Source organism: Cyprinus carpio, chromosome A6 (assembly GCF_018340385.1).
Source record: "Cyprinus carpio isolate SPL01 chromosome A6, ASM1834038v1, whole genome shotgun sequence".
In the NCBI taxonomy this organism is placed as follows: domain Eukaryota; kingdom Metazoa; phylum Chordata; class Actinopteri; order Cypriniformes; family Cyprinidae; genus Cyprinus; species Cyprinus carpio.
The window spans coordinates 18,710,769-18,736,207 of NC_056577.1; the positions used below are offsets into that span (position 1 = coordinate 18,710,769).

The window sequence follows — 25,439 nt, forward strand, 5'->3', positions numbered from 1 at the left end:
TTAGACATAGAAATCCAATACTTTTATTATACATTCATACATCTATATTTTACAGTAAGCTTAATGCATTTTTTTATTATTATTTTAAAAAAGCCCAATCCCAAAACAAGTCCTGAAGATGTATAGCTCACGCAATGAGCTGAATTTTTTTTCTTGAGGTGTGTGAAAAGCATTTATAAAGCACACATGCACACACACTCACACCGTTCTTCTGTCACAAAAACATTCTCACAAGTTTTCTCGCTCGAAAGGGAAAAAAGGACATGTCGCCCTTCAGTTGTACCTTAGTAGAGCTGGACTGAATGAAAAGAAATTCAGACACCATTGAGAAAGGCACCTTGAGTACACAGTGTATACACAGACGAAAAGAAAAGAAAAGAAAGACAATAGTATAACCTTTTTACGTAGCTTCTAGAACAATGACAAAACTGTAAACCTTCACTTGCCAAAAGAAATAAAACGTCACGTTTCTATACAAATACATCTTAAGCAAAATATCTCCTTGGTCATAACATAGCAGTACCTTTTCTTTTATTATTATTATTATCATCATTATTACTTTTGAATGCATATGTTACCATGTAATTACAGATCGGCTCTGCCAGCAGAGAGCAATCTTGATGTAAAGTAATTACACTTTGTCACAATATTTATGCAGTTGCCTACATGGTGAAAGTTTATCAGTGGCAACCCACCTCATGCATGTTTTCCATTTGAGAGAGCAGCCATTAATCTCAAAAGTACACGTCAAAAACCAAGAAAGATATTCAATGCTATAGTCACAGTTAGGAGTTCCTCTTAAATGAGGTTATTCCAACATAGTGTAGCCTGTACATTTACATATAAAAATCTATAGAGACACAATTCTTTGCTTTGCGAGAAATGTGTTTCGACTTAAAATATTGCAACCTCAATCAACATCCCCAATTCCTTCAGAAAAGTTTTTTTTTTTTTTTGTTAGAAAATACTGTATTTTCAAAAACTGGATTTAAACGTTTTACATTGCATCCTTCTTCCAACAAAATAAAGCTTTCATATATATATATATATATATATATATATATACACACATGTATATATAACTCAAAACAAAACATAACATCCTAACATTAATATATATATATATATATATATATATATATATATATATGTATGTATGTAAATATAAACAATAAAGTGACTACTAGAGACCATATTGTGGTTCTATTTTCAAATGTAGAGGAAACCCGTTTAGACTGGCATTTCTTGCCAGTTTTTAAATGTTATTTTAATTAAAAAAAATTAGTCCGAATAACACAGTGTGGCACTAAAATTTTGAATGATTGTACAAGTCAGGTTATATAATGCCATGGTCTGGTCTGCCACTAAGTGCCTGCTCAGCATGCCTTCATCAAGTCGGACGGCAGGTCTGTCGAGGACATGCGATATTGGATCTTGGTGTTGGTGATTGCGCCATGCTTCTGCCGCAGGTGTAACCGCAGCTGACTCTTGTGGCGAAAATGCAAGTTGCATTTCTCACACTGAAAAGCAAATGCAAGAACAGTGTTAAGTTAGGGTGAGAATTAACGCTTTTGCACTTTATTGATATAGTTGCTATCGCTCTATATATGCTTACATGATAGGGCTTTTCTCCCGTGTGTATTCGCAGGTGACTTTTCAGTGTCTGCAAATGGCGGAAACGAGTGCCACAGATCTCGCATGGATATGGCTTCTCTCCGGTATGAATCAGAACGTGAGCCCGAAGGTGAGCAACCTGTGCAAAGAGATCATGTTGGCCTTGCAAATATCTTTTTTTATATCTGCACAATTGACTGAAACTCAAAGCACTCACCTGCACAAATCTAGCGCCGCAGGTCTCACACTTGTATGGCTTTTCTCCTGAGTGAATTCGTGTGTGGGTTTTGAGGTTAGCTGGTCTGTTGAACTGAGCCCCGCAGATATTGCATCTATACGGTTTCTCTCCTGCAGCACAAATGAAAGGAGGTTAAGCAAAACATTGCAAGTTGCAGCCAAAATGACATTTGTAGCAGCGGCTGTTTATTTTTTACCGGTGTGAACTGTTTTGTGACTGGCAAGGTTTCCCTTGTAGCGGAATGCTGCTTGGCAACGGTCACATTTGTATGGCTTGTCGCTGTGGACCTGAAGCGTGTGGCGTTTCAAGGCTTCCTCCTCTGCAAACTTGGAGTCGCATTCATTACAAAAGTATGTTCCATTTTCTGTGAGGCAAAGGAGAAATGGTTTTAGGTTGGTTTTGGAAGACACAAACAGGTTTTTAGGAAACTATTTAGAAGTGTATCTCACCACAGCTGGAATCAGAGTACTCGGAGTGCATCTCAGACATTTCCTCGGCCAGACGTGAGGTGGACGTGTTGGGACAGACTTCAGAGTGCTGTGGAGACTGGGAGCCACAGGACGAGCATTTTAAATGGCTCATATAGAGCGAAGAGTGGCTGTCCCTGTTCCTCTGTGATCCCTCTAGAGTTCTGCTGAGGAAAACAGCACGTTTTAGGTCTGCAGAGGAATTCACTCAAATTTTTATAGGATATTGAATGAATTTCACACATTTAAATCCTCTGTGTGCTTTAAGAGGATTGGAATGGATGAAGAAAAATTCAATCTGGCTTTGTGGAGGTGGTGGGTGGAGACACAAAATGCTCACAAACCTGCATTTCTGAACTATATTGCATTGGTAAACAAGATCTTCTAATAGGTTTCTGTACACAGAGGACGACACCTTTTTGGCTGTTTAAGAGAGTCAGATTTCCTTTGGAAAAACTCACCTGTTGATGATGTTGTTGAGGCGACTGGCCTGAGGCACAGTGAAGTCCTCGCCTTGCTCGCTGATCTTTGTTGTCGCCTTCGAGTCGGGATGTTCAGAATCAACGTGGTGAAGAAAAGCAGACAAGCTCGGCCTCTGCGGGGAGTGCATTCCAGGGTCATGAGGACTGGTCTCCTCCTCCTTGGAGCTCTGATTGAGAACAATGAATTTGTATTTCTTCCAGTTACGAGCTTTAGGGTCTTGAGTACCTTGAGATGTTGGAGGTTGCGAGGCCTGCGTGAGGGCAGCGTTTTTGCTGCTGCTCGATTCCGTTGGGGAATTAGGCTGGCAGTCTGACTTGAGGGGGCTCTGAGGACTGCTCATCAAGGTTTTGCGTCCATTAGAGGATATGCCCATGGAGTAGTGTTGGTGGCTCAAATGTTCCTCTGCCAGGGAACTCTGCTCTTTCCCAGTCTCCCTCTGCTGCTCCTGGGCCACGCTGGTGAAGCTGTGCTTTCTGGAGCTCATCCCAATCGAATGGACCCCTCCCTCCAAGGTCTCCCGCTTCATTTCCTCATCTCTTCCCAGCTCTCTCGAGGAGTATGAGCTGCCATGGCAAGCGGTTGAGCTCCCGCCGGTGGCGCTGCGGGTGAAGTCGGCCAGGATGGGGATGTTGCCATCAGCCGGCGAGCAGTGTTTGTGATGTATGATGCCTCCCTTTGAGAAGTCTGAGAAAGTGTTTTTGGTGTCTGTCAGCTTGCAAAGAGGGAAGGGAAAACCTTGCATTGGAAACTGGCTGTAAAGGTACGAGCTGTTAGGAGCGTTGACCCCGTTAAACATGCAGACACCATAGGGTCTCCCATCTCTGAAAGCAGCTGACCGTCCAGGAACATTTTCCAGCACCTCATGGGGTCTGTAGCTGTGAACATCTTGAGGTAAAAGCAGGGGGCTGACAAGAAAGTCCTCCCTGGGAAGTTTTATGGAGGTGTCACTGCATGGAAATATGGAGCAAATTAAAGAACATCTGCTTTCTGTCATTCAAGTATAGCATATTTATTTCATGTTGTATAATTAAGAACTAAGGTGTCATTTATGAACAAAGGAAAAAATACCTGGACTTTATGAATCTGTGGCAGGTGTCAACAACGTGGTCCATCTGTAAATAGATGGCTGTGTTCATGATGGCCATGATGAGGCTCTCCTTCAGTGCGAGACGTGAAGTGTACATGAACTCCAGGAGGATTGCGAAACCCTCTGGGTCGACCTTCGGGTCCAGACTGATGGCGTTCAGGTTACATTTGTGTGAATCAGTAAAGATTGAGTAGAAGAGCCCACTGTGGAGAAATTATGATTTTAGTAAGCTTTTGGGGTCTCAAATGAACATATTTCCACTACAAGAAAGCATGTAACAAATCCAAATAGTCTTCAATTGCACCTGCATGCCATAAGGACCGTTTTGTGTGCTCGAAACTGTTGTCTGTTGACCAGAATCGTGACATCTGTAAGGATATCTCTGCTACGCATTCGGTTCAGGTTGAGCAGAACATCACTTGCATGACGCGTGAATTGGATGCAGCTGTCGGCTGCACAAGCCATTTTTCCGAGATCTGTTAGGAAACAAAGTGAACCATGAATTATGTAATTGGTGCTCACTAAACAATATGCGCTAAAATCAGAAAAGTTGGGTGTTATTCTTACATCACAGAAATCTTTGAAACTCATATTAGCTGTTTAAAAACTTCAGAAACAAAGGCAATGCTGTTATTCTTTGCTTTTTTTAAGGAGGCATGTCAAAACATCTATTAAGAATATAGTTTTAACCCTGTTATGCATCAAAAATTTGTCAATGTGTACCTCCTCTGCTTTTTCTTTTACAAAGGAGCACAAAAGGAGACGTTATGGAGAATGACAGCCTCAGTCGCCATTCACTTTCATTGCAACTTTTTTTTTTTGCATGCAATATAAGTGAATGGTGATTGAGGCTGTCATTCTGCCTGACATCTCCTTTTATGTTCCACTGAAGAAAGAAAATCATTAGGGTTTGGAACAACACGAGAGTGAGTAAATGATGACAGACTTATCATTTATGGGTGAACTATCCCTTTAATCTGAAAATCAATAACATGTTTAGTTCTCCGAGATGCCGCCAAATGTCCCTCTCTCTCCGGTAGGTGGCGACAAACGATGCAAATATTTAGTTAGAGAACTGACGTCCATCCACGTGTATTTCTGTCAGGTCTGAGAATCATTTTGCTTCCTACTTAAAATTATCTTTTATCTGACAGCATTATCCTTCAAGTTCACAGTTATAACGAACTTTTAGGCACTTGGCGAGGTTAGTCACAGAAAAAGGTATATTTATCTTAATATATTATGTACCAGGTTCACTGAAATGTGCATACACAGTTCTTGCCTTCTGAAGAAAATTGCTTCTTTCCCTGCGATTTTAAAGTCTTTATTTGGGGAGAATGAAATAGAATGAGTCATGGGAAAATGTCGTTAGGCTGTTTATTGCAGTACTGTGGACCGATACACTTCACTATTGAGGAATGAGTGTAATAACAGACAAAGTGGAATAGTCAACAAACACAACCCAAGAATTGTTAATACGGTAGAAGCGTTTATTTATTTATTTATAGATTCATTTTGTGAAAACACATTTTCTGCTTTCCTAAGTTCAGATAGCCTACTGAATGATTCACCTCAGACGGTTTTCCCAGTCACATCTGGCGCCCCTGACACAAATACAGTTTCACTGGACGCCTTTAAATAGTTAGGCGAACATTTCTCACATGTTGAACATTCAGTATTCGAGATTCTGTTTCCATTCGAGCCTACATAACATTAATATCCCCGACCGGGAGCTGTCATGGTGCCAAAGCAGCTTAATCAGCCCATGACTTTTGTAATGCTCTTGTGTGAGGAGGCAAACACGCAAATGACCGGGAAAGGGATCGGGGTTTTAACCACTGGACAAACAAATAAAAATCTCTCTCTCACACACACACACACACACACACACACACACATACACACAGAGAGAGAGTGAGAGAAACCACCATAACACCTAAATACCCCAGCTCTTCTTAAAATGTTTTCCACTGACCCAAAGAACTTTTGTAGCCACGTTTCATGTTCTGAACCACCAGATTTATTTCGGCTGTTCTTTAGGAAATCTGAAGTTTTGCGTCCACGAGATGTCACCCAGAGACCGTTTTGACCTTCAGTAACACTAAGCGACACCGACAACACCTGCAACTCGCATATTAAGTCATATTTGACAACTTCCCCGGCGTTTAGCATCTTAAATCACTATGACCGTAGAAACAACGTCAACTTCTCACGAACACAGAAAAGTGTCATATGGCAGAGCACACGCTCTCTCTGTTGAGCTCTTATTTTGTCTCGCATTCTTGCTCTCGGTTTCCATCTTATTAAGCGTTAAATCGTATTTAATACTTTTACCCTATGTAACTGAACGCCATTAACTGTGCTCACTCCAGGAATAGAACCCGATCCACAACACGCAAACAGCGGACGGAGATTTATGAGCTACTCGCTCACTGCCAAGCAGCGCTTTAAAGATAGTCTCTTTCTTTTCTTTTTTATGTCTGTTTAAACATACGCATATAGGCATCTTTCTAATATGACGCACTTCTGACGAGAGCATTAAAACTTATTTTAAAATGAAACGGCCAACACATTGGCGACAAATAAAACAAACAAACATACATTTAAAAGATAATGCAAGACTACAGAGAAACTTGTGCAGGTCTGCTGCGCTCGCGCCGTTACAATTGACAGCAACGATACAAACTTTTCTGTTGCATCTCTACTGCCAAACACTGGCAGATTTAGCTGAAATGCTATAAAATCTAACACTTCATGCACTGACAAAATAAATAATGACTATATCAATGATGACAAAAATGGGTTTAGGATGCGTTACAGAAAAATAAATCAATAAATAAAACAACAAATGGCAAACACACGCTCAACAACTGTACAACCAAACTAGAAACCATATCTAAGCATAGGATGTGATTTATACCTGCACATACACACTGAAAACACAATGTACACAGCTTCTGGCACAGGACAACAAAACCAAAACGTCAAGAGAAACTGCGAGGGAGAGTGCAAACACCGATTTCTGAGCGAACTCTGGGGTTTAAAACATGCACTGAAAGAAAAAGAGTGAAATCGTCAGATGCCTCGGTTAACGCTTCTGTTTTTGTATTTGAGCATACACTGCACAACCCCTAGTTTATAATCCTATTCCCCATGTGCTATTTAGTCAACTTTGAAAGCTGTCTTGTTCGTGGGGAAAAACGCGTACCGTCAATATTTTGTTATCCCTCTGCTACCTGCACATACTATTTACAACCCCATGATCCCGCAGCGAGGACTGACAGAGCAGTGTGGATCATGCAGGACGACCTAAACTCTCAAAAGTATTTTTACTAGAATAAGAAAACCAGTATTTTCACTAGACAGACCCCTTACATCAACACTCTGCTCTAAAAACTGTCCGCAATAACACCTAAAAATCAACCGAGATAAACATTTAACCATAAAAACCAATAAAACAGCCTTAATGAACGTGTGAGTAATGGCAACAGCGCGCCAGAGCAGAAGAATGTAAAAAAAATCACCTGGTAGTGCTTTCCTAGAAACTTCTTGCATCACCACTTCTAAGAACCCCAGTTCTAAGAATCAGAAGAGCTCAATTCTCGGAATTTGAGCTGGCGACCATACCATTTATAGAGGACAGGGGAGTGTGATATTTTGCCTTAACTTTGTATTTCTTCACTTATTGTCAAAATTTTAATTCCACACTATTGTATTTTAATAATTAAGTACTGTGTTTTTGAATTCGATGTTTAAGGTGTTAATTAAAGTATCAAATTAGCGTTATGATCGAGAAAAGTAGTTGCATTCAGTGTTTAATTCCTCCTTTCACATGGACGCGTCCAGCCCGAGACGGTCACGTGGCCAGAGAAAGTGGCTTACGTACGTTGTCTCTTTAGCCCAGCCTCAAAATACTCAGAACTAATTTGCTATTCCATGACATAAGCGAAATGTGTCCATTCGTTGCCTTTCCCTGTTTTAAAACCACGGCCATAACCTAGTCTATACAGAACATATCTGGAGCGCTTATTCACACGGACACAGTTTGTCTATTTATTGTTTTTGTTTTTTTTCTTTTCTTTTTTTTTCCAGTGAAATCTTTTTCCTAATGTTATCTCTTCAGTGGCTTGGACCTGCTGGCCAGTGTGCATATGGGTTTGTTTGACCGGGATTATATATACATACATATATCTATATATACACGAATATATTGTGCTTGACTACTGGCTTTATTTCACATCTGGAATGTGTTAATTTATTCGATTATTTTTACTTTGATTCTAACTGCTTTGTTGTCGTCGTGGTTTGTCTGTCACATGTGTACATAAGCCGGTAGTAGGCAACTGACGAACTGCCATTAGTAACGGTTATCTGGCAAATAACATGTCGACAAATGTATTTAGAAATCGATTTATTTGTTTGTACTTGAGAGAGGAGTATTGGTGAATATTAATTGACTTGTTAAGGCACTGTTAAAATCCACTTCGTTTCGGAATTGTGCAGTATTAATGTTTAATTGTCAGGAGGCAGCTGAGTTTGGAAGTAGAACCTAACAGCGTCGGTGCGCTTGATCTTGTTAAAGATGCAGTGACGAATAATCTCATTCTTACGCGCTTTCTGTACGTATTAACTGATGTCACGTTCTCTGCTGCTGAAGTATCCGTATCCGTTAAAGACAGCAGCACACAAAACAGCAGTTCGTACAAAACACTTGTTGTTTAGGCCCACAAATATGGTGTTATTATTGTGTTATTATTGCTTAAAGAGACGTGGTGCGTCTAATTTATTTATCATGAGTTAAACTATTATTGCGTTACGTTCTGAGCAAAGGCTGAATATATACATATTTAATAAATTGTTCTTTAAAAGTGTCGAAACTTCTATAAACTGGTCACTTGAACGTCAACTGAAATTAACCTGCAGCTCCTATTCACAGGTTAACCTCAGGCCTCCGTTTAGTAGCCTGTAGATCACACACATTAATTTATGAATTCATTTTAGTAGATATTTTATTGTCCAGACAATGCTTCAAAAAAAAAAAAAACGAAACGCAATATTTAAAAGTAACAGATTCTGCATATTCTGGCATAGTCTTCAAAGTTTCACTCGTATTAAGTTAGTTATTTTTATCGATGGCTAAAAGACATCTATTGTCGTTTATTCTAACATCTGGTAAGGCTGTGTTTTTGAGAAGCATCTGTCAGAAAGCAAAAGGAGGAGACGACATGTCTGTTCATATTCTCTTCCTCTTCCAAGCGAACATGCTTCTCACTTTTTCCCCGCATCTCTAATTTACTAAACACGTACATTCTGGTCCAAACTCACGCCAAGCGTCGTGTTTTGAATCTAACTGCAGAAAAAAACTCGCAAAAACTCGCTATAGCTTGTTTAAAAGTTTAGGACGGAGTCTGAGTTTTCACATTCAGAGACAGCAGTAGTTCCTGCGGCGTCCCCTGAGACACAATATCACCTCATTAGAATCCCTGATAAAAAAGTAAGCTAGTTAAACTGACCCATCGGATGTAATGGATAAACAGCGGTCAACATGAATTATGTAATAATTCATGTCAGTTTTTTTTTAAGTTGTGTTAACACTGTATATAGCTAGACTTATGTTTTTAAGCACACATTTTACCATTATAGCCTATATTTTAGCTGAAATATCGTCTCTGATGATTAATCACACGTTCTTGCTTTCTGGTGATTTATTTTTTTTTTTTTATGGTAAAGTGCTGAGTAATTCTGTCGAACAACATTAACTTAATGTGAATATTCCCTGGGGCAGTTAAAATCTCACATTGTTATTTCTACAGCAATTCATTCTATTAGTATGCACAGTTATACATGTAACATGGACTCTGGAATGCAAGGAACTTCTCCGCTGGGTTGTAAATTTTGGTTGGCTTGTAGTTTTGGAATTTGTTTTGCTCGGGACATTTTTCCATCTCAGGCCTGTTTGCAGCAGCACAGGGCGTAGATTTTAAGATGTTCTTTCATGCTGTTGTGTCAGCATGAGTTTACATTAGAGTCATGATGAAGATTGCTTGTAAAATTGGTACTGTGGGAAAAAAACTATTAAACCTTCATAGAAGTTGTTTTATACTATTTGAAGCTTTTTCCTGCAACACACTGATTTTGCTTTTGTACAAAAGATGTTTATAATAACAACATGGTATTGTTATTTGTTCTTTTGTATTGTTGCCTACAGCATTTTCAATTTTTTTTTTTTTTTTTTTTTTTTTTTTACTGTGCTTCATGGAGTTCCTGTAGATCCATATTGACAACAAGAATAAAATAGTTTTTACTGAATATTGATGTCAAGTCTTTGATTTGCTTACTCTGAAACTAAGCTCTTATGTGCTGTATACATACATAGGCCTACATATGGGCATCTATCTATTAAGACGTGAATACATAATCAGAAAATATCAGCTGAATATTTATAGTAGAGGGAGTAAGAACTCACTTTTTTATTTTTAAATGTGTTATAATCACTTTTACTTCTGTTCTGTAAAGCTAACTGTAACTGGACAGCTCTGACCTACATATACTACATTTTACACAACTATCACCTGTTTTAAGCTTGAGCAGTCAAGAGATAATTGGTTTCAGGATATTTGTATGTTTTTATTTATTTATTTATTTCTGCCTAATAGTAGTTTCTTTTTAGTTGTTCGAGGAAAACATTAGAGGAGGAAATCCAACAAGTAGATATTAATATTTGTGGGAAATGCAACAAGTAGCAATTTTGTAGTGCATGACAAAATAGTGTTGTGTAAAGGATGATTGGTAGTTAAAATCAAGCCACTCTGCAAAATCACTAACTGGAACTTTTTAATCTTCATGACTTTATTCACTTCAGATTTACTCAGCTGGGTTTGAAACGTCGACTGCTGAGTGATTCGCTTTCTGACTTGCTCACCTGGGTAACTTCGTTTGTGGCTCCAGCTGGGGGGAGCTGGTCCGTCCTCCCTTGAGCCGTTTATACCCTGACAAAGAACAAGCATCTGTTGGGCTGGAAAAAAAGAAGAATTTTAGTGCACATGTTTTCCATTCCTAACAGATCCAGTGCTTTTGTCTGGATTTAGTTAGTGCCTCTGTACATTTTGCAGCCTTGATATTCTGCTGATTAATTTGTCGTCATAAATGACAGATTTAGGCTTAATTATTCTGATACCATGAAGACCAAAAGACACATTATTCATCAAGTACCGGACCTTAACTTGTTATTAGTTTTACTGATACACTTTATCTGTTTATGACCTAATTTCTGTGATTGTTATTTACATCTTTTTTTATGTTATGCCCCATCCACATGTGCCATTTATCTTTAAACAAAAAAAATTACACTATACTTAAAAAATCTCATGCATCAGTGCATAAAATATAAGTATATTTAATAAAAATGTCTTAGCAGAAAAATTATATTTGACAACTCTACTTACTTAAAGGGGTTTTCTTTTTCTGCTTGTGTGAAGAGGGTTTGCTATTTTTATGAACTAATCAGTATGTAAATAACCTGAAGTGAAGAAGATAAGGTTTGTATTACCGTTTTTCCTACTGTTCGTCTCTGACTCAGTCTTTTTGGGTTTCATTAGTGTCTTGTTTTCTGCTTTGCATAGTGCTAATGCAGACATTTGATGTAATTATATGTATGGGGATTTTTTGTAAATCTGTTGGATAGCATCAGTGTCAACATTACACTGTTTGGGCACATGAAATGGTGGAACATCAAGAGGAAAAAATATAAAAAACTGCTGAACTCTTGTGACACCATAGAGTGACTCAAAAGAAAAAAATCTCACAGTAATGAGATGGAGATCAAATCAAGAAAGTGAAAAAGCGACAGAAACTGACATATAATTGGAATGATTTCTTGACCTTTTTTCTTAGCCGTCATGGTTCCAGTTGGTACACAACTGATTCTTATTTTTTTTTCTGTTATTCTTCAACTCACCTGTGTTTATTCTCATAAAAACCTCATCCTAAATGTTACACCTCAAAATAAAGTTGAAATTTGTTCACATATTTAATGTGCTTTTACTTTGCAGCATGTAAATGTTGTCTTTGATATATCCAGTGATATTTAAGGCATCTTGCAAGAATCTGTAATCTTTACTAAAAGCAAATCTTTACCTCATAATTACCCTGAAAGAAATGTGCTGTTGTTGAAGTGTATATAAAACAGGAAAACATGTTCCAAAAATAGTTTGCCTCTGTGCTACCTTGGCTAGTTGTACCCCGGATTGTGTGGGCTGATATTTTAGATCAGAGGTGGAACATACCTACAAGATGAAACGCCTCTATACTTTTTCGTGAAGATCGTGCCTAGGTAGTCATAATAGAAGCATGAAGCGACAACAAGAACATTTTTGACCTTCTCATGACAGCCCACAATGTAAAATTAAATTTTAACAAACAACCCCACATAAAATGCATTTAGTGTTGTGAAGACGTGGAAGTCATTTAATTTCCTCAGTTTAACACTGATTGACCTACTTTGTTATTTTGGCCTGAGGAGAAAATTGAATCAACGTAATGAATTGATTTTTCTGACCCACTAATATATATTTTGCCAGCTTTGATTTAAGTGTATTAGTTTAGAGAACATCTACTTGTTGTAGATGGAACAGGACAGCTTAAGGTAAACTTGTCTTGATGGATTTCTGAAGCTGTTCTCACAATGGGTCAAATTTAGCAGAGGTTAATTTTCTAATGCATTAAAAACATTTAACGCAGGGGCGGAGCTTGGGTTGGCAACCTCACTCAAAACTGTTGCTTCTTTTTTTTTTCTTTACAAGAATTGTGTTTATTTAGACGCAGAATGTCTTTACGACCACATCAAATGGGAGAGTTTCAGACACGCACTCCAACTTCACCTAAGCTCCAGGCGCTAGTCAAACGAGCGCGGAAACGGTACAAGTAACCAGGTGGTGAAGTGGGAGCTTCAGTATAGCAAAAGTTAACTGCGGTCAGATGAGATGTTGTCAGGCCATATGTCAGTAAATATGAAATTTTCCTGTCCTGTCAGCTGTTATACTGTGCTCGTAGCGTGTGCTCTTCAGTTGAACGCACAAATGGAGTTGCGCGCTGTAGCCTGGATCATTTCATTTTAAAGCGCAAAAAAAAAAAACGATGAGCATGCAATGACGTGGTTATGTCGTCAAGTTAAGTCATGAAGTTACCAAAAAGGTGATTACAGCTTTAAAACTGTTTTGCACTTATAAGGAGAGTTCTAACAGTTCGGACATTGCGTGAAGTCAGAGGTAAAACAAACAATATAAATACTGTTTAGTTTCTTGCACAGGGCGATTGTTTTGTGTCTTTACACATCAATGTATCATCGCGAGCCGCAGGGTTTAATTTGATTTGCTTTGTGTATGTTTATTTTTTTTTTTTTTTTTTTTTTTTTTGTTTTATTGTGTGTTTTAGCAGTGATTCCCATCCACTTCCATTATAAGACTGACTGCAACGTCTTTGTGTTAAAAATCTTTGTTTGTGTTCTACTGAAGAAACAAAGTCACCTACATCTTGGATGCCCTGGGGATAAGCAGATAAACATCAAATTTTGATTTTGGAGTGAACTATCCCTTTAAAGCAGCCCAAATAACCTAATAACCCAGCTGCTGTCTGTTAAACAAAAAAAAAAAAAAAAAAAAAAGAGGAAATCAATAACTTGTGCAACACTATGGATTCATATATATTTATTTTAGAATTTAGTGTTTGATAACTTTATTCAATATCTGTATATTTCCTACTTGCTGAAGGGCACAGGTAAATATAACATTTATTATAATGGGTTTATGTAAAGATTGTTTTAAGTTCACTGAAATTAGAAGTAGTTATTTTTTAAAGTCTAATAACTGTCTAATTCAGTCATAAAAAAGATGGCTTTAAACAAATGTTAAAAATATACCATCTTTGTTGTTTCTACATAAATTTGAAGATTGAATGTGAGGAGACAACATAAAAGTATATTTAAAAACTTTAGGATTACTTTGCGATTAAAAAAAAGTGTGATTAATTATTTTGAATGATTAACAGCAAATATTTAAAACATATTTAAAATCTTATATAATATACTCTGAATTGATGCTGATTTCATATAGTTTATATACCAGTTATATACGATTTTTATATATATTTTAAAGATTTAAGTTTTCATATATTAATTAGCATTGAAGCAGTTTTGTAAAAAATCTTATTTTTAAGACTTTATTTATTTTTCAATACTTTTATTTTTTATTATTATTGGCAAAACTACTCAAGTTTTTCTTTTCAAGAATTTATTTTTTTCTTCATAGTTGTAATACACTGACTTTATGCACCCCAAAAGGTACATATAAAAATGAATTTTAAAACTTAAATATTTTAATATTGTATGTATAAAATGCATTTTTAATGTATTCATGAATAAATTAACAGATAGCATAAAAACATGCCATTGGCCCCTTACTTTAATATATAGTTATGGAAAACAGATTCACCCTGAACTGAGGAAGGTGATTTGAGGTTTTCTGCAAAATTATGTTGGTAATTATTTACAGCATCACTTGGATACTTTTTCCCCCAACCTTCTCTCCCTTTTCTTAATGGAATCATACGGATATCCACCCATCTGGATCTGCTGCCCCAATAAAGACACCCCAGGTGTTTGCTAACCAACAGGGGAAATTCTCTTAAATAGTTAATGCCCTTCTTCACAACAATGTTGAGCTTCAAAACAAAGAGCAGCGTCAACTTTATTTCAATCCACTGGAGGGTTGTTTTAAGGCCCTCCGATGTGGGTTTTGCATAATACAGGCCGTAAAAGCATCCAGGAGTTAGGAGAAAAATGTGTAATTTACCATGGCCCCCTGCAGTGCCCAACCACATGTGCATGAGATAATTACTGCAAAACCTTGGCAAACTTTTAACCAACAAATTCCACACAAAAATAAACAACCCACTTAGAAAAGCAGGGTGGAGAAGGGGAGCCTTGATAAATACTCTGTTACATAAACTACTGAGCAACAGGCGTGAATGACACAATGTCACGGTAGGATGACATCACTGGGGTGTCCCTGGGCCACTTTGTGAAGGATTTCTGTTTGTGTTAGAAAGGGAAACGAGCTAATGATGACAAGAGTTTACAAATACTTATTCTTCAGTATGAGTCTGAGACTTTTAACAAGCTGCATTGGTAGTGACTGTCTGTTCTGTTTCAACTTTTACTTACAAGTGTAAAACAACTGTCTGATGATGCTGAATGAGCACAATGTGCTGGCCATTAACATTAGCCTGAGTGCCGGAAACCACCCCACATTCTTTTCTACATGAGCGGCAAATTTTTTACCCCCATCTGATAGCACTTTTTTTTTTTTTTTTGCCAGCTTCAACCTATATTGTCAGCGAAGTCTTGAGCCAACCGTGTTCATCAGAGGAATGATGCAACGAAGCTGTAACATGGTGCGGATCTGCTGTTAGCAAGTGCACTGAGGTCCTTTTAGTTCTTTAATATAAAAAGACTGCTTTTGGCTTGTGAATAAAAATTCTAAAGGAAGCCTTTTCTTTTCTAAATTTCCATAGAGAATAAAAGACGTCACATGGATAACCAGTTTTTAAGATCAGCAACTTAATTCTTAGTTTATACTTGTATCACACTTTACTTTAACTCTTTACTTTTTTGTATTTATTTTATATAAAAACGATACATCATGCATATGTGTGTGAAAAAATCTAAATATCTTCTCTGCAATACCACATCAAAATAGTTTTACTTGCATATAAAATGTGACCTCACAATGTCAGAGAGACATTTAAAGCACTGTTGCATCATATAACATTGAAAATATGAGCAAAATTGTAAATGTAGTATCGTGGCACTGATGTAAAGTGTGATTAGAATATAGTTTCTCTGTATATGAATATGCTGTTATACAAACATTGAAATCCCTCTGTGCTATGCTCAACGATGCAGGAAATTATTTAGGTATTTTTTTCACTGTTATTCAAATTATGCTACAAGTACACTAATAATCTGCCCTTATTTTAATATAGGTATTATTATAATCCTCATTGTAGGAAATTATATCATCTGTAAACTGAACTCTTAGTCGACTCTGTGTACTGAAAGAAGTCTGGCAGATTCCTGTCAGTACTGTTATCACTCACTTTTGTATCTGTTTGACTTCATGTATTGCTCACAAAGCCATGAGAATCACATTGGTCTTCATAAACTGTAAATTTGGCCTATTTACAGTTACTTGATAACATTTCTCCACATCAACACAAGCCACTAGTGCAATGCACCATTTACAAAAGTTCATAAACATCTCCTATAAACATGATTTACCCAATGTTTTAAAAATGAATACGCCATAGAATTTGTATTCTAAATATCCCAGTCTATTATTTAAGTACACTTTCAGTCTGTATTGACTCCATCTCTGTTAGCTGCCCTTGAGAATGCTGTATACCAGTTATGAAGAACCTAGCATCTTCACATGATGAATATTTGGATGTTGCAGACTGACAACACAGAGTCGTTTGCTGTTCTTTAACATTTAACAGACACAACCAGAAGAGACAAAGCCGGTATGTATTTAACGCCTACAGTGCTTCATACTCAACTCCTCAACTGTGGTGAGAAAACCAGCCTCTCTGTGGTCTGATCTGATGTTTCAACTTTCTTACATCCCACGTCAAATTTACCATTCACGTTCTCATAGTTTATGAGAAGCTGGTATAAGATTTTTGTTAAATTCAAAGACATTTATAGACATATTTAGTAGGTTAGTTTCAGGCAGCAGATGCATAATGCTGACATATATGAGGTAGATCAGATTTAGACTGAAGCGTGGGCCACGTCGTCTCAAGATTTTGCATGTGAGCTGATCAACACAGGATGTCACAGCCCAAACAGCAATGGGTGGGGTGGGGTGGGGGGATGTAGAGTGGTGGAAGTACTGCTGCTTTGCCTACCTCAGTGACATGTGTGTATGCTGTCTGTAAGCAGGGCCTAGCATAGGGGGTTGGGTGAAGGCACACAGCTGCAACATTGATGCCATAAGCATCCTCATACAACCTGCTGAAGATGCATATGTCATGCTATAAACTTTTGGGATATTGATTCGTCATTATAATGGTCCTTTATGTGACATTAGGTTTACACGGTAAAAGATGTCATTTGCAATGGTCACATATTTAATTTATTCATTTGTATTTTGGTGTAATCTATTATATTTAGGCTAAATCAATGATGTTAAAATGATTATTTTATTTGAATAAAATGCATTAATTTAGATTTTACCACATTAAGCACATTTTTGGGTTAACATTTTTTTTCAAGAAACAATTTTCGGACCCACTTACATTTAAGTGTCTTTAATAAAATGTATTAATTACTTTGAGTGTAATATGCAAAAAGTAAAAAATAAATAAGAGAGCATCAGAATAAGTGGTCTAACAATAAAGCTTTTTAATATTACACAGTGTTTTGAAAGAGTTAAATTCTTCCTGATATGTAAGAGTGTGACGGTGGGATTTGATTACTTGAACAGCACCTGCCATCTTTTTCAGCAGATCTGAAAATTGACCATTTCTGCTCTTGTAGAAATGTATCTAAAAGAGCAGCTGAAAGCAGCAGCAGTCCTCATGGAAATGAGTACAGTCACTTGAGGAAAGATCTTTAGTGACTCAGAGACAGTGGCATGAAACTGGTTGCATCACACCTTGGAGTGCTAATAGAGTTTCGAGTTTTAGTTTATGAGATAAGTCTGCCAAAAACTCGAGTGGAAATTTTTCACATTAGTTTAGAGTAGGTTTTAGCTTATGCGATCGGTCTGTGATGAATATAACCTTACAGTACAGAACGTTAGTGTGTGTTACTGCAAGAGTAAAAAAAAAAAAATTAAACACTGTTTACACATATTCTTCTTCAGGAAAAAGAGTTAAGTCACCTGCATCACCCTATATGTTGCTGTGATGCCATCAAATGATTCAGCATCTATGAATACTCTCTTGCTCGTTCACACTTTAGCACTTAATAGTTATTTTTACCTTGCCTTCACTGGCTCTATTGGTTTCTTTAGGAAAACCACATGCAAAAACAACAACAACAACAACAAAAACTCTAAATGAGGCCAGTGCACAAATAGTTTGGGCAATTAAGAGATATATGGCAGGCTAAAAGCTAGATGTGCTTAGGGAAGGAGGAGCTGCTGAGGAGCTAAAAAGAAAAAAGAAGGGGGAAAGCACAAGAATGAGAGAGAGAATTCGGTGTTTTGGAATTTTTCTGTTTTTCCCCCTTTAGTACAGATTTTTTTTTTTTTTTTTTAGTCCTGCGCCACCTGGTGGATTGCAAAAAAAAAAAAAAAAAGAGTGAAAACAGTCCTCTGACATAGTTACGCATTTGGTCTGTAGCTATTTGTACAACTACAAACATCACATATATCACGTTTAACCTTTGAAGCGTCCGTTTGAACCAATAATAATGACTCGTACTTTTCTCATTTCTTATGGTGTTTCAGAGAAAACACAGAGCGGACTGGAAGGCAGGACACCAAAATGTGAAAATATGAGTTCTTTATTTTATAATCCCAGCCCTTTAGCACCCTAAACCTATCATGAACTAGTTTTAGATACAGCACATGTTTTTGTTGTCATTGTCTTTAAGTGTCAAGGGAGCTGGTTGATCATTATTAAGCGTTCAGATCCGCAAACCATATGCAACAGACGCACGTGCTTGAAGATGCGCCTTTTGGTTTTGTTACCCTTGCCTTTGTTGCCTAAAGATATATTATGCATTTCTGAAGGCTTGCATGTTGTGTGGTATTAAGGTTATGTACTCTCACTCCTCCAGATGTAATTAGGAGTTAATCTCAGGAAGAAGATGTCTCGAAAACATTCATTTAAGCGCCTGCTATTTCCTCCTCTCCACACCTTGCCTTAAATTGTAGCGCAAGACTAATTTCTCGAACGGCCTAATCCCTTTAAGTATCGCGCTTGCGAGATCATGCTCTCTTGTGGAATCGGGATTTTGAGAAATATGTTGGACTGAATGTTCGTGCCAAAAAGAGTCTTTCTTATCATTTGGTGTAAATGGGACTGGCTACAACTGGGAATAAAAATGCTACATGAATTTTTGAGCTCATCCGGAGGAGTTATTTGAGCTCTCAATTATGCGCCATTTAGTATTAACTTTGTCTGAGATGTTTCTCCTAAAATACACAAGAGAGAGAAACAAGACATACGGCATGTGCTAATACAATTTTTATAGATAAGTCATTATGTCTTAGGAAAATCTGATAAGAAATTATTGCTTTCATTCTGAAATCTCTGACTTTAGATGAGCTTGAACTGAGATATTAAAGGGCTCATTTTCGTGATTTTTCTTTCCGAAGGTACATGATCAAAGTATTGATGATTTTTGGAGGATTGATGAAGTATTTCTAACCATTTAGATTGTCATGATACAGAGGCTACATACATAAACTGCATATAATACATATATAAAAACATGTGTTGTGTGTTGAGATACACATATAGGCAACTGTATATGTGTGTGTGTGTGTGTGTGTGTGTGTGTGTGTGTGTGTGTGTGTGTGTGTGTGTATAGATAGATAGATATATAGATAGATAGATAGATAGATAGATAGATAGATAGATAGATAGATAGATAGATAGATAATGTCTATAGATAGATAGAAGTATTTATTAACTATGTATTTTCTCAATGGAATAACATGATTATCAGATTTTGCATAGGTACCTTAATTCATTTCAGCAAAAATAATAAGTGGAAATGTACACATTTCTGAGTCCCAACAATAGGTTTAAAAATTAAGATATTGTACACAGGTCTAGAAGGAGCTTAAAATTTATTCATTGGTTTATCAATAAGAGTTTGCATTTTTCAAAGTGAGAAACATCCATCAGTATATGGTAAGACAAAGTAGGCCTAATTCTAAAGCAAGTTGGATACCTTATTAAAACTGCATGTATGAGCAAACGCAGTGCAAGAGTTTTTTTTTTTCTTTTTTTTTTTTTTTCTCAAAGCTTTTAAACATGCTTTCATCCATCATCCAGTTCAAATCTCCTGCCAGTGCATGCCAAATCTCTTTATTTTTCATCACTGTTTAAGGCAGCTTTTTTCATAGCTTACTGCTGGTTAAAGTGAAGAGTTTGGTTTGCCCAAACATTTCTTAAATCACAGAAGTCAGGATATCATGAAATCCAATCTGGACGAAATGCCTCAGTGGAATATCCATTAGAGCTGTGGAGGGGTGTGGTTCTGTGTTGCCTATTTTTGGCTCTCTCCCTCCATCCATCAGAGGGAGCAAATGGAGTGTAATCCATGATAACATGGATGCAGGGGCTTTTGGCCTGGATGAAAGCAATTCCACCCAGTCCCAGAAATCAGCTCCTCTAAAACCTGATTTTACTTGGATGGTCTCCAACTTTGACCAATTCTAAAAACCCAAGAAGTAGATAAACATGTATTTCCAGAAATTTTTAATAACGTATCAATTTACATGGGATTTTGGGAGAGGATTTTCAGCAGTATATTTTGTTGGGTGGGTTTTACAAAAAATCCCTGTGAAAATGCATATTTTTAAATGTATTCCTTAAATCTATGGTGGATCATTTTCTGTGCGTTTAAGACAGTCTGAACTGCAAAAACGATCAGTCCAATGTTGATGCAGATTATTGTTGTTATTGTATAAGGGTATCACTTTCGTAAGACACATGATCAGAGTTTAGATGTAAAACACAGGGCATGCATTCTCTGTTGCCAGGTAACTCACATATCTCTGTTGGAACAAGTTGTAATACCAGCTCTCTGGTAATACAGTACTGTAGCTTATTTAATTTCCAACCTTATGAAGAACTTTTATTAGACTTGTTGACTGAGAAGTTTCAAAGCATTTATCTTGTTTATGACCATGTTATAGAAGATCATGAAAAGTTTTGTTTTTTTCAGTTTAGTTTTCTGTAAGTGGAATAAAAATTAGTGCACTACCCTGAAATAGTGTAAACAATAGTTTAGTGTAAATAACATTATCTATAAATATGAGGCAATTTGTTAAACTTTAGTGATGCTAGTGATCTACTAAACTTTTGTGAATGGGTTAAAAAATGAATGTATTGTTCTTCCGCATAAGTGGAGCAAGTGGAGGTCCAAATGGCATCAGCATATGGATTTTGCTCTGCCAGAATTCAGATTGCATATGGAACCAGCCAGCCATCAACACTTACTTCCGCTGGATTTGACCCTGACGCCCTTAAACTGCTCTGCTAATGTTTACAGCAAACAGATCAGACAGAGTGTCACTTCTGTGAAACTGTACTCTTTTGGCATGTTTGCTGCTATGGCGAGAATCCATGATCATTATTGGGAGAGTGGTGTTGATCATCAACTATGAGGGTTATCAGTGCAAATAAGCCACAATTAGCCCAACTGAAGACTCGTTAAGTGTAACACTAATAGAGATGCCCACAGGGACCCATATATGTATTTATACAGAGTTCAGGGACTTTAGCTGCAGGTTTTACAGTTACACCACTAGAGAATCTGCGTGATTGGGAGTTTTCGCAAGTGAAGGTGCATGTCCACTGGCATGGAGTGAACTGGTCAGAGTGAGCGTTTTCAGTCCATTTCTATGGGAGTTGAGCTTCACGCTCACACGATGGATTGTGGGATTGACAGTGTGTGTCCACTGGTGTGGAGTAGAGTGAGTGTTTTCAATTCATTCCAATGTTAATTGAGCTTCATGCTTATGCAATGAATTGTGGTTTGAATTGAATATGCTCATTCTGTCATTCTGAAACAGGTTTGAATATCTTGAAAATATGATTTTTGCATGAAAAGTGTATAGCTAAAATTAAATACATGTCACTTTGGTCTCTGGCCTGCCTCTGACCTCAAAAGAGATGTGAATTGTTTATCATGCAGAAACAGAAATAATTTCATGTACATAAACCAAAGCTAAAGTGAGTCAGAAAAAGTAACCTAGTCTTTATATTACCAGCAAATAGTGGTCAAGCCAAGGAGAGACATCGAATCGTGATTATCCAAAATAGAAAACTCAAATCAATGTCAGATCTGTGCTATGTTTGATAAGCAGCTGCTTGTACATTTGTTCTGTACAGCTGATGATATGCCACCTTGTCTGCTTAAGCATTCAATTATTTTATTAGTCCCTGCTGAGAAATTTGCCTTGGCAAAACAAGGTTTCTGTTACAAAATAACTTTAAAATAAAATTAAAAAATTAAAAAATAATATTTCTTTTTTTAACAGTCAACAGTATATAAGGTAAAATAAGCCATGTGGACCTCATACACTTATTATATGCTGTTTGGAAAACAGAACTTTGACTAGTCATAAATGTAAGCATTCAGAGGGGTTATATCCACCATCTAAACTCAGCAGACCTTAATTCATCAGAGTGCACAGGGGTAGTCTTGAGCAAGAAAGGTCCTTCAGGAAGTCTTTGTGTAAGTTGTGTATGTTGGAGCAGCATTTCCGATGTGAGCACATGAGTGGAAAATGAGCTTTAACTAAGCTTGTAAACATGACCATCTCCTCCATGGCTTTTAATCAGCTTCATGACTGTCCCACTCCAGAGAGTTAGACGAGAGATCTTTGTAGCTTATGTAGTGCTCGCATACAGATGTACTGTACATCAGTAAGTGCATCGGCAGTGCTGTTTTGCATTCATATCTGTCTACAACATAAATTGTTTTACACACAACATAGAGTGAGAGCTGATTGTTTTATGGCTATTATATCATTATGTCCATTACAAATGTGTGCATAAAAAGGAAACATCCAGTGCATCGTATCCACATTGTCTTAAATTTGTGATTCAAATCATTTGCATAATAACAGATTCCCGGTGCAAATTATGCTTATGGAACACTATGGTTATGTTGTTACTGTATGTCACTGTAGTAATGCATGCACATGTCTCCTATCTCTCTGTGATTTATTTGATTAGTTCTGCTAGAACATTCAGCTTTCACATCATTTGCAAATTAACTAAGCTTGTGCATGTACAGAATATCTGTATTCAGAGCTTAAATATTTGTTTTAACAGCTAAAATAGAATATTTTTTCCCCTCCCACACTTACCTGCGACTTTCACTGTCATGTTGCTGGAACTTGAGATATTTCCACTCTTTATTCATGAGCTGTTATCATTGCACATACCAAATCATGTTGATTTCATTTCTCCAACAGTTATTCCATTATCTTTTCTCTATGTGAGTTCATGGACCCAGCTCTAATGCTTTTTGATTTGTTAATTTATCACAGTAAGCAATGTTTAGAAATTTCCCTAAGCCCACTTGTAATAAAGTATATTTGGCAGAAAAATATGAAAGGGGAGGGAGCCCCTTTTGAAAATGATGTCAAATACTTGTGAATTACATCAGAATGAATAAATAAGAGGGTCAAGCATTTTTCTCTTAAGACTGTGTGAGCGATTGCCAAGAAGAGAAAACACTCAATCTAAGATTAAGAGAGTGCAGAGTCCAAACAGCTTCAGGCACTTTCTTTCTATTCTCCGCTTCTCTCTCCTCTCTGGTGCCTACTTATTTTGCACACACATTTTACATTCATATCATATTAAAAAAATTCATTTTATCTTGAGTAATGGGGCAAGCTCTGGCTTTTTCTTATGAATTTTCCCAAGCACTCATTTCAGGTAGTTTCTCTTGAAAAGGGATAGTTCACCCAAAAATAAAAATGAAAACTCTCATGTTGTTCCAAAGCTGGGTGACTCAGTTTCTTCTGTGGAACACAAAAGATGAAGTTATGAAAAGAGACTCTTTTTTTTCCCCATACAGTGAAATTCAGTGGGGTTCACTGTTGTTTTGAACCCCATTGACTTTCAATGTATTGGCAAAACAGTTCTTCAGAATGTCATCTTTTGTGTCAGAAGTTTTTGTGTCAGATCAATATAAGTGCACTACTAATAATGTAAAAACAGTTATGAAATGACATTCTAAGACAAAAAAAAGAAGAAGAAGAAGAAGAAGAAGCAAGCTTTGACCTGTAAAAAGTTAAGATTTGGAACCCTGATCTCTCCCAGTGTTTCAGTGTTGGTTTACTGAGCGTGTTAAGGAAATTGCTCTGCTTGCATCTCTTTCGTTTTCTTCCCAATTAATGCGTTTGCTTTTTATTAATTTCCTTTGGACTATTTTACTGCAACCTCAGCAGCAGAAAAAAAGAAACACAGTGCTGCTGGGAGTGTGAGGTCACAGAGGAGAGTAAGAAAGAAGGTAGTTAAAGAGAAAATTCTCACCGTGTTTCTGCTGCATGGAATGGGGCATGCTGGGAGATGAGGGATTCTCAGTAGTTGCGAGGAACCCCCTGCTTCACCACCTCTCAAACTCTGGAGCAGGAAGTGGGACACCCCTGGACAGTCCAAAAGTTGACAAAGCGAGGCAGAAGTCTCTTTTTTTAACAGTCACAGAATGTTGGTGATGCCTTGGGGAAAGCGGAGGACATCCGGAGTTCAACGAGAAGGAAGAAAGCGGAGCAGATTGTGACAGCTCTACAGCGAAACCCAAGGATCAGTGGCAGTGGAGCTCAGAATGGCAGGAAAGCTGGCACGCAGCAGAGGGGCTCAGAGCTGAGCGTACATGTTGGCAGATGTTGAAGATGCCTGGCTGGATTGGGGAAGGCTAAGTAGGTGCTGATTCCTGCCGCCCTCTTCCTTCTTCTGTCTTACAGGCAGTTGGCGGCCCCCAGAATATCCCGGCGAGCCGGAGCTTTCCCTGGTTGGATGCGTTTGCGAGTGAGTGTGTGGAGGAGGATCGGCATAGCAGAGATCTGAAGCGAGTTGACTGAGCGTGCTCAGCGCTACAGAAGAGGTCCACAGGGCATCAGTGGCACTCTAAGCTGATAGGCCAACAGTGATCTAGCGTACATTGTTTGGTGTGCGCTTGCTTGGTACATTTTCCTTGAATGCTAAAATTAAGGGGCGTGCTTTATTTATTTTTTTAGTGTGGAGGGGGGAACCCTACAGATTAAGTTATCCTAGTAATCCCAGTCTCTCCTTTTCTTTCGCTCTCTCTCTCTCTCCGAGGTAAAGTCTGAAATCTCATTGAGTTGCATGAACGCTAGACCTTGCGATATTCCCATTAATATGGAGCAGCTCTTCTAGATCTGCTAGATTACAGTCTTTCATATACAGCTGTAACACATTGTTGTATAAACTGAGCTTTTATACAACAAACATTTCAGTGTCCTCTAGCATTAATCCACCTAAGCTCATCTCAATCCACAGAGCTGGATATTGCTCTTTATAACTCTTCTAGCAATGGAAGCTGATATTACATCACTCCAGATGTCACATTTCTTCACCCCTGCTATTCACAACAAGCATCTTGACTGCATTGGATTGAAAATGGACAATAACTGTACAACACTTTAAAAGTGGTTCACTCAAAAAAGAAATTGTGCCATCATTTTCTCACCCTCAAGCCTCAAGCAGTGTGGTTTTTCTCTCTCTTCTGTGGAACACAAAAATAGTTATTGAAAGCAAAGTTCATGCTGCTCTT

At 37.6% G+C, this 25,439-nt stretch overlaps 1 protein-coding gene and 1 long non-coding RNA gene across 6 annotated transcripts in view; one reads left to right on the top strand and one right to left on the bottom strand.

Moving 5' to 3' along the window:
- Positions 1–24,494, bottom strand: bcl6aa (BCL6A transcription repressor a). Of its 4 annotated transcripts, none has more exons than XM_042758254.1 (10): positions 24,179–24,494; positions 10,812–10,904; positions 4,194–4,365; positions 3,871–4,092; positions 2,781–3,749; positions 2,302–2,486; positions 2,049–2,216; positions 1,832–1,962; positions 1,616–1,753; positions 1–1,520 (listed from the first exon to the last, which is right to left on the bottom strand). In XM_042758254.1, the coding sequence occupies exons 1-10, from the start codon at positions 24,204–24,206 to the stop codon at positions 1,377–1,379; spliced, it is 2,250 nt and encodes a 749-aa protein (XP_042614188.1). In that variant the 5' UTR covers positions 24,207–24,494; the 3' UTR covers positions 1–1,376. The 4 variants fall into 4 exon arrangements, with proteins under 4 accessions (XP_042614188.1, XP_042614189.1, XP_042614191.1 ...); XM_042758255.1 differs by having other exon boundaries at positions 2,302–2,483; positions 24,179–24,493; XM_042758257.1 differs by lacking the exons at positions 10,812–10,904; positions 24,179–24,494 and adding an exon at positions 7,414–7,487 and having other exon boundaries at positions 2,302–2,483.
- Positions 1,647–25,439, top strand: part of LOC122145316 — a 30,207-nt gene continuing 6,414 nt past the window's right edge. For both annotated transcript variants that reach the window (XR_006160261.1, XR_006160262.1), the window contains exon 1: positions 1,647–1,744. This is a non-coding gene — a long non-coding RNA (uncharacterized LOC122145316). The remainder of the gene's footprint in view (positions 1,745–25,439) is intronic.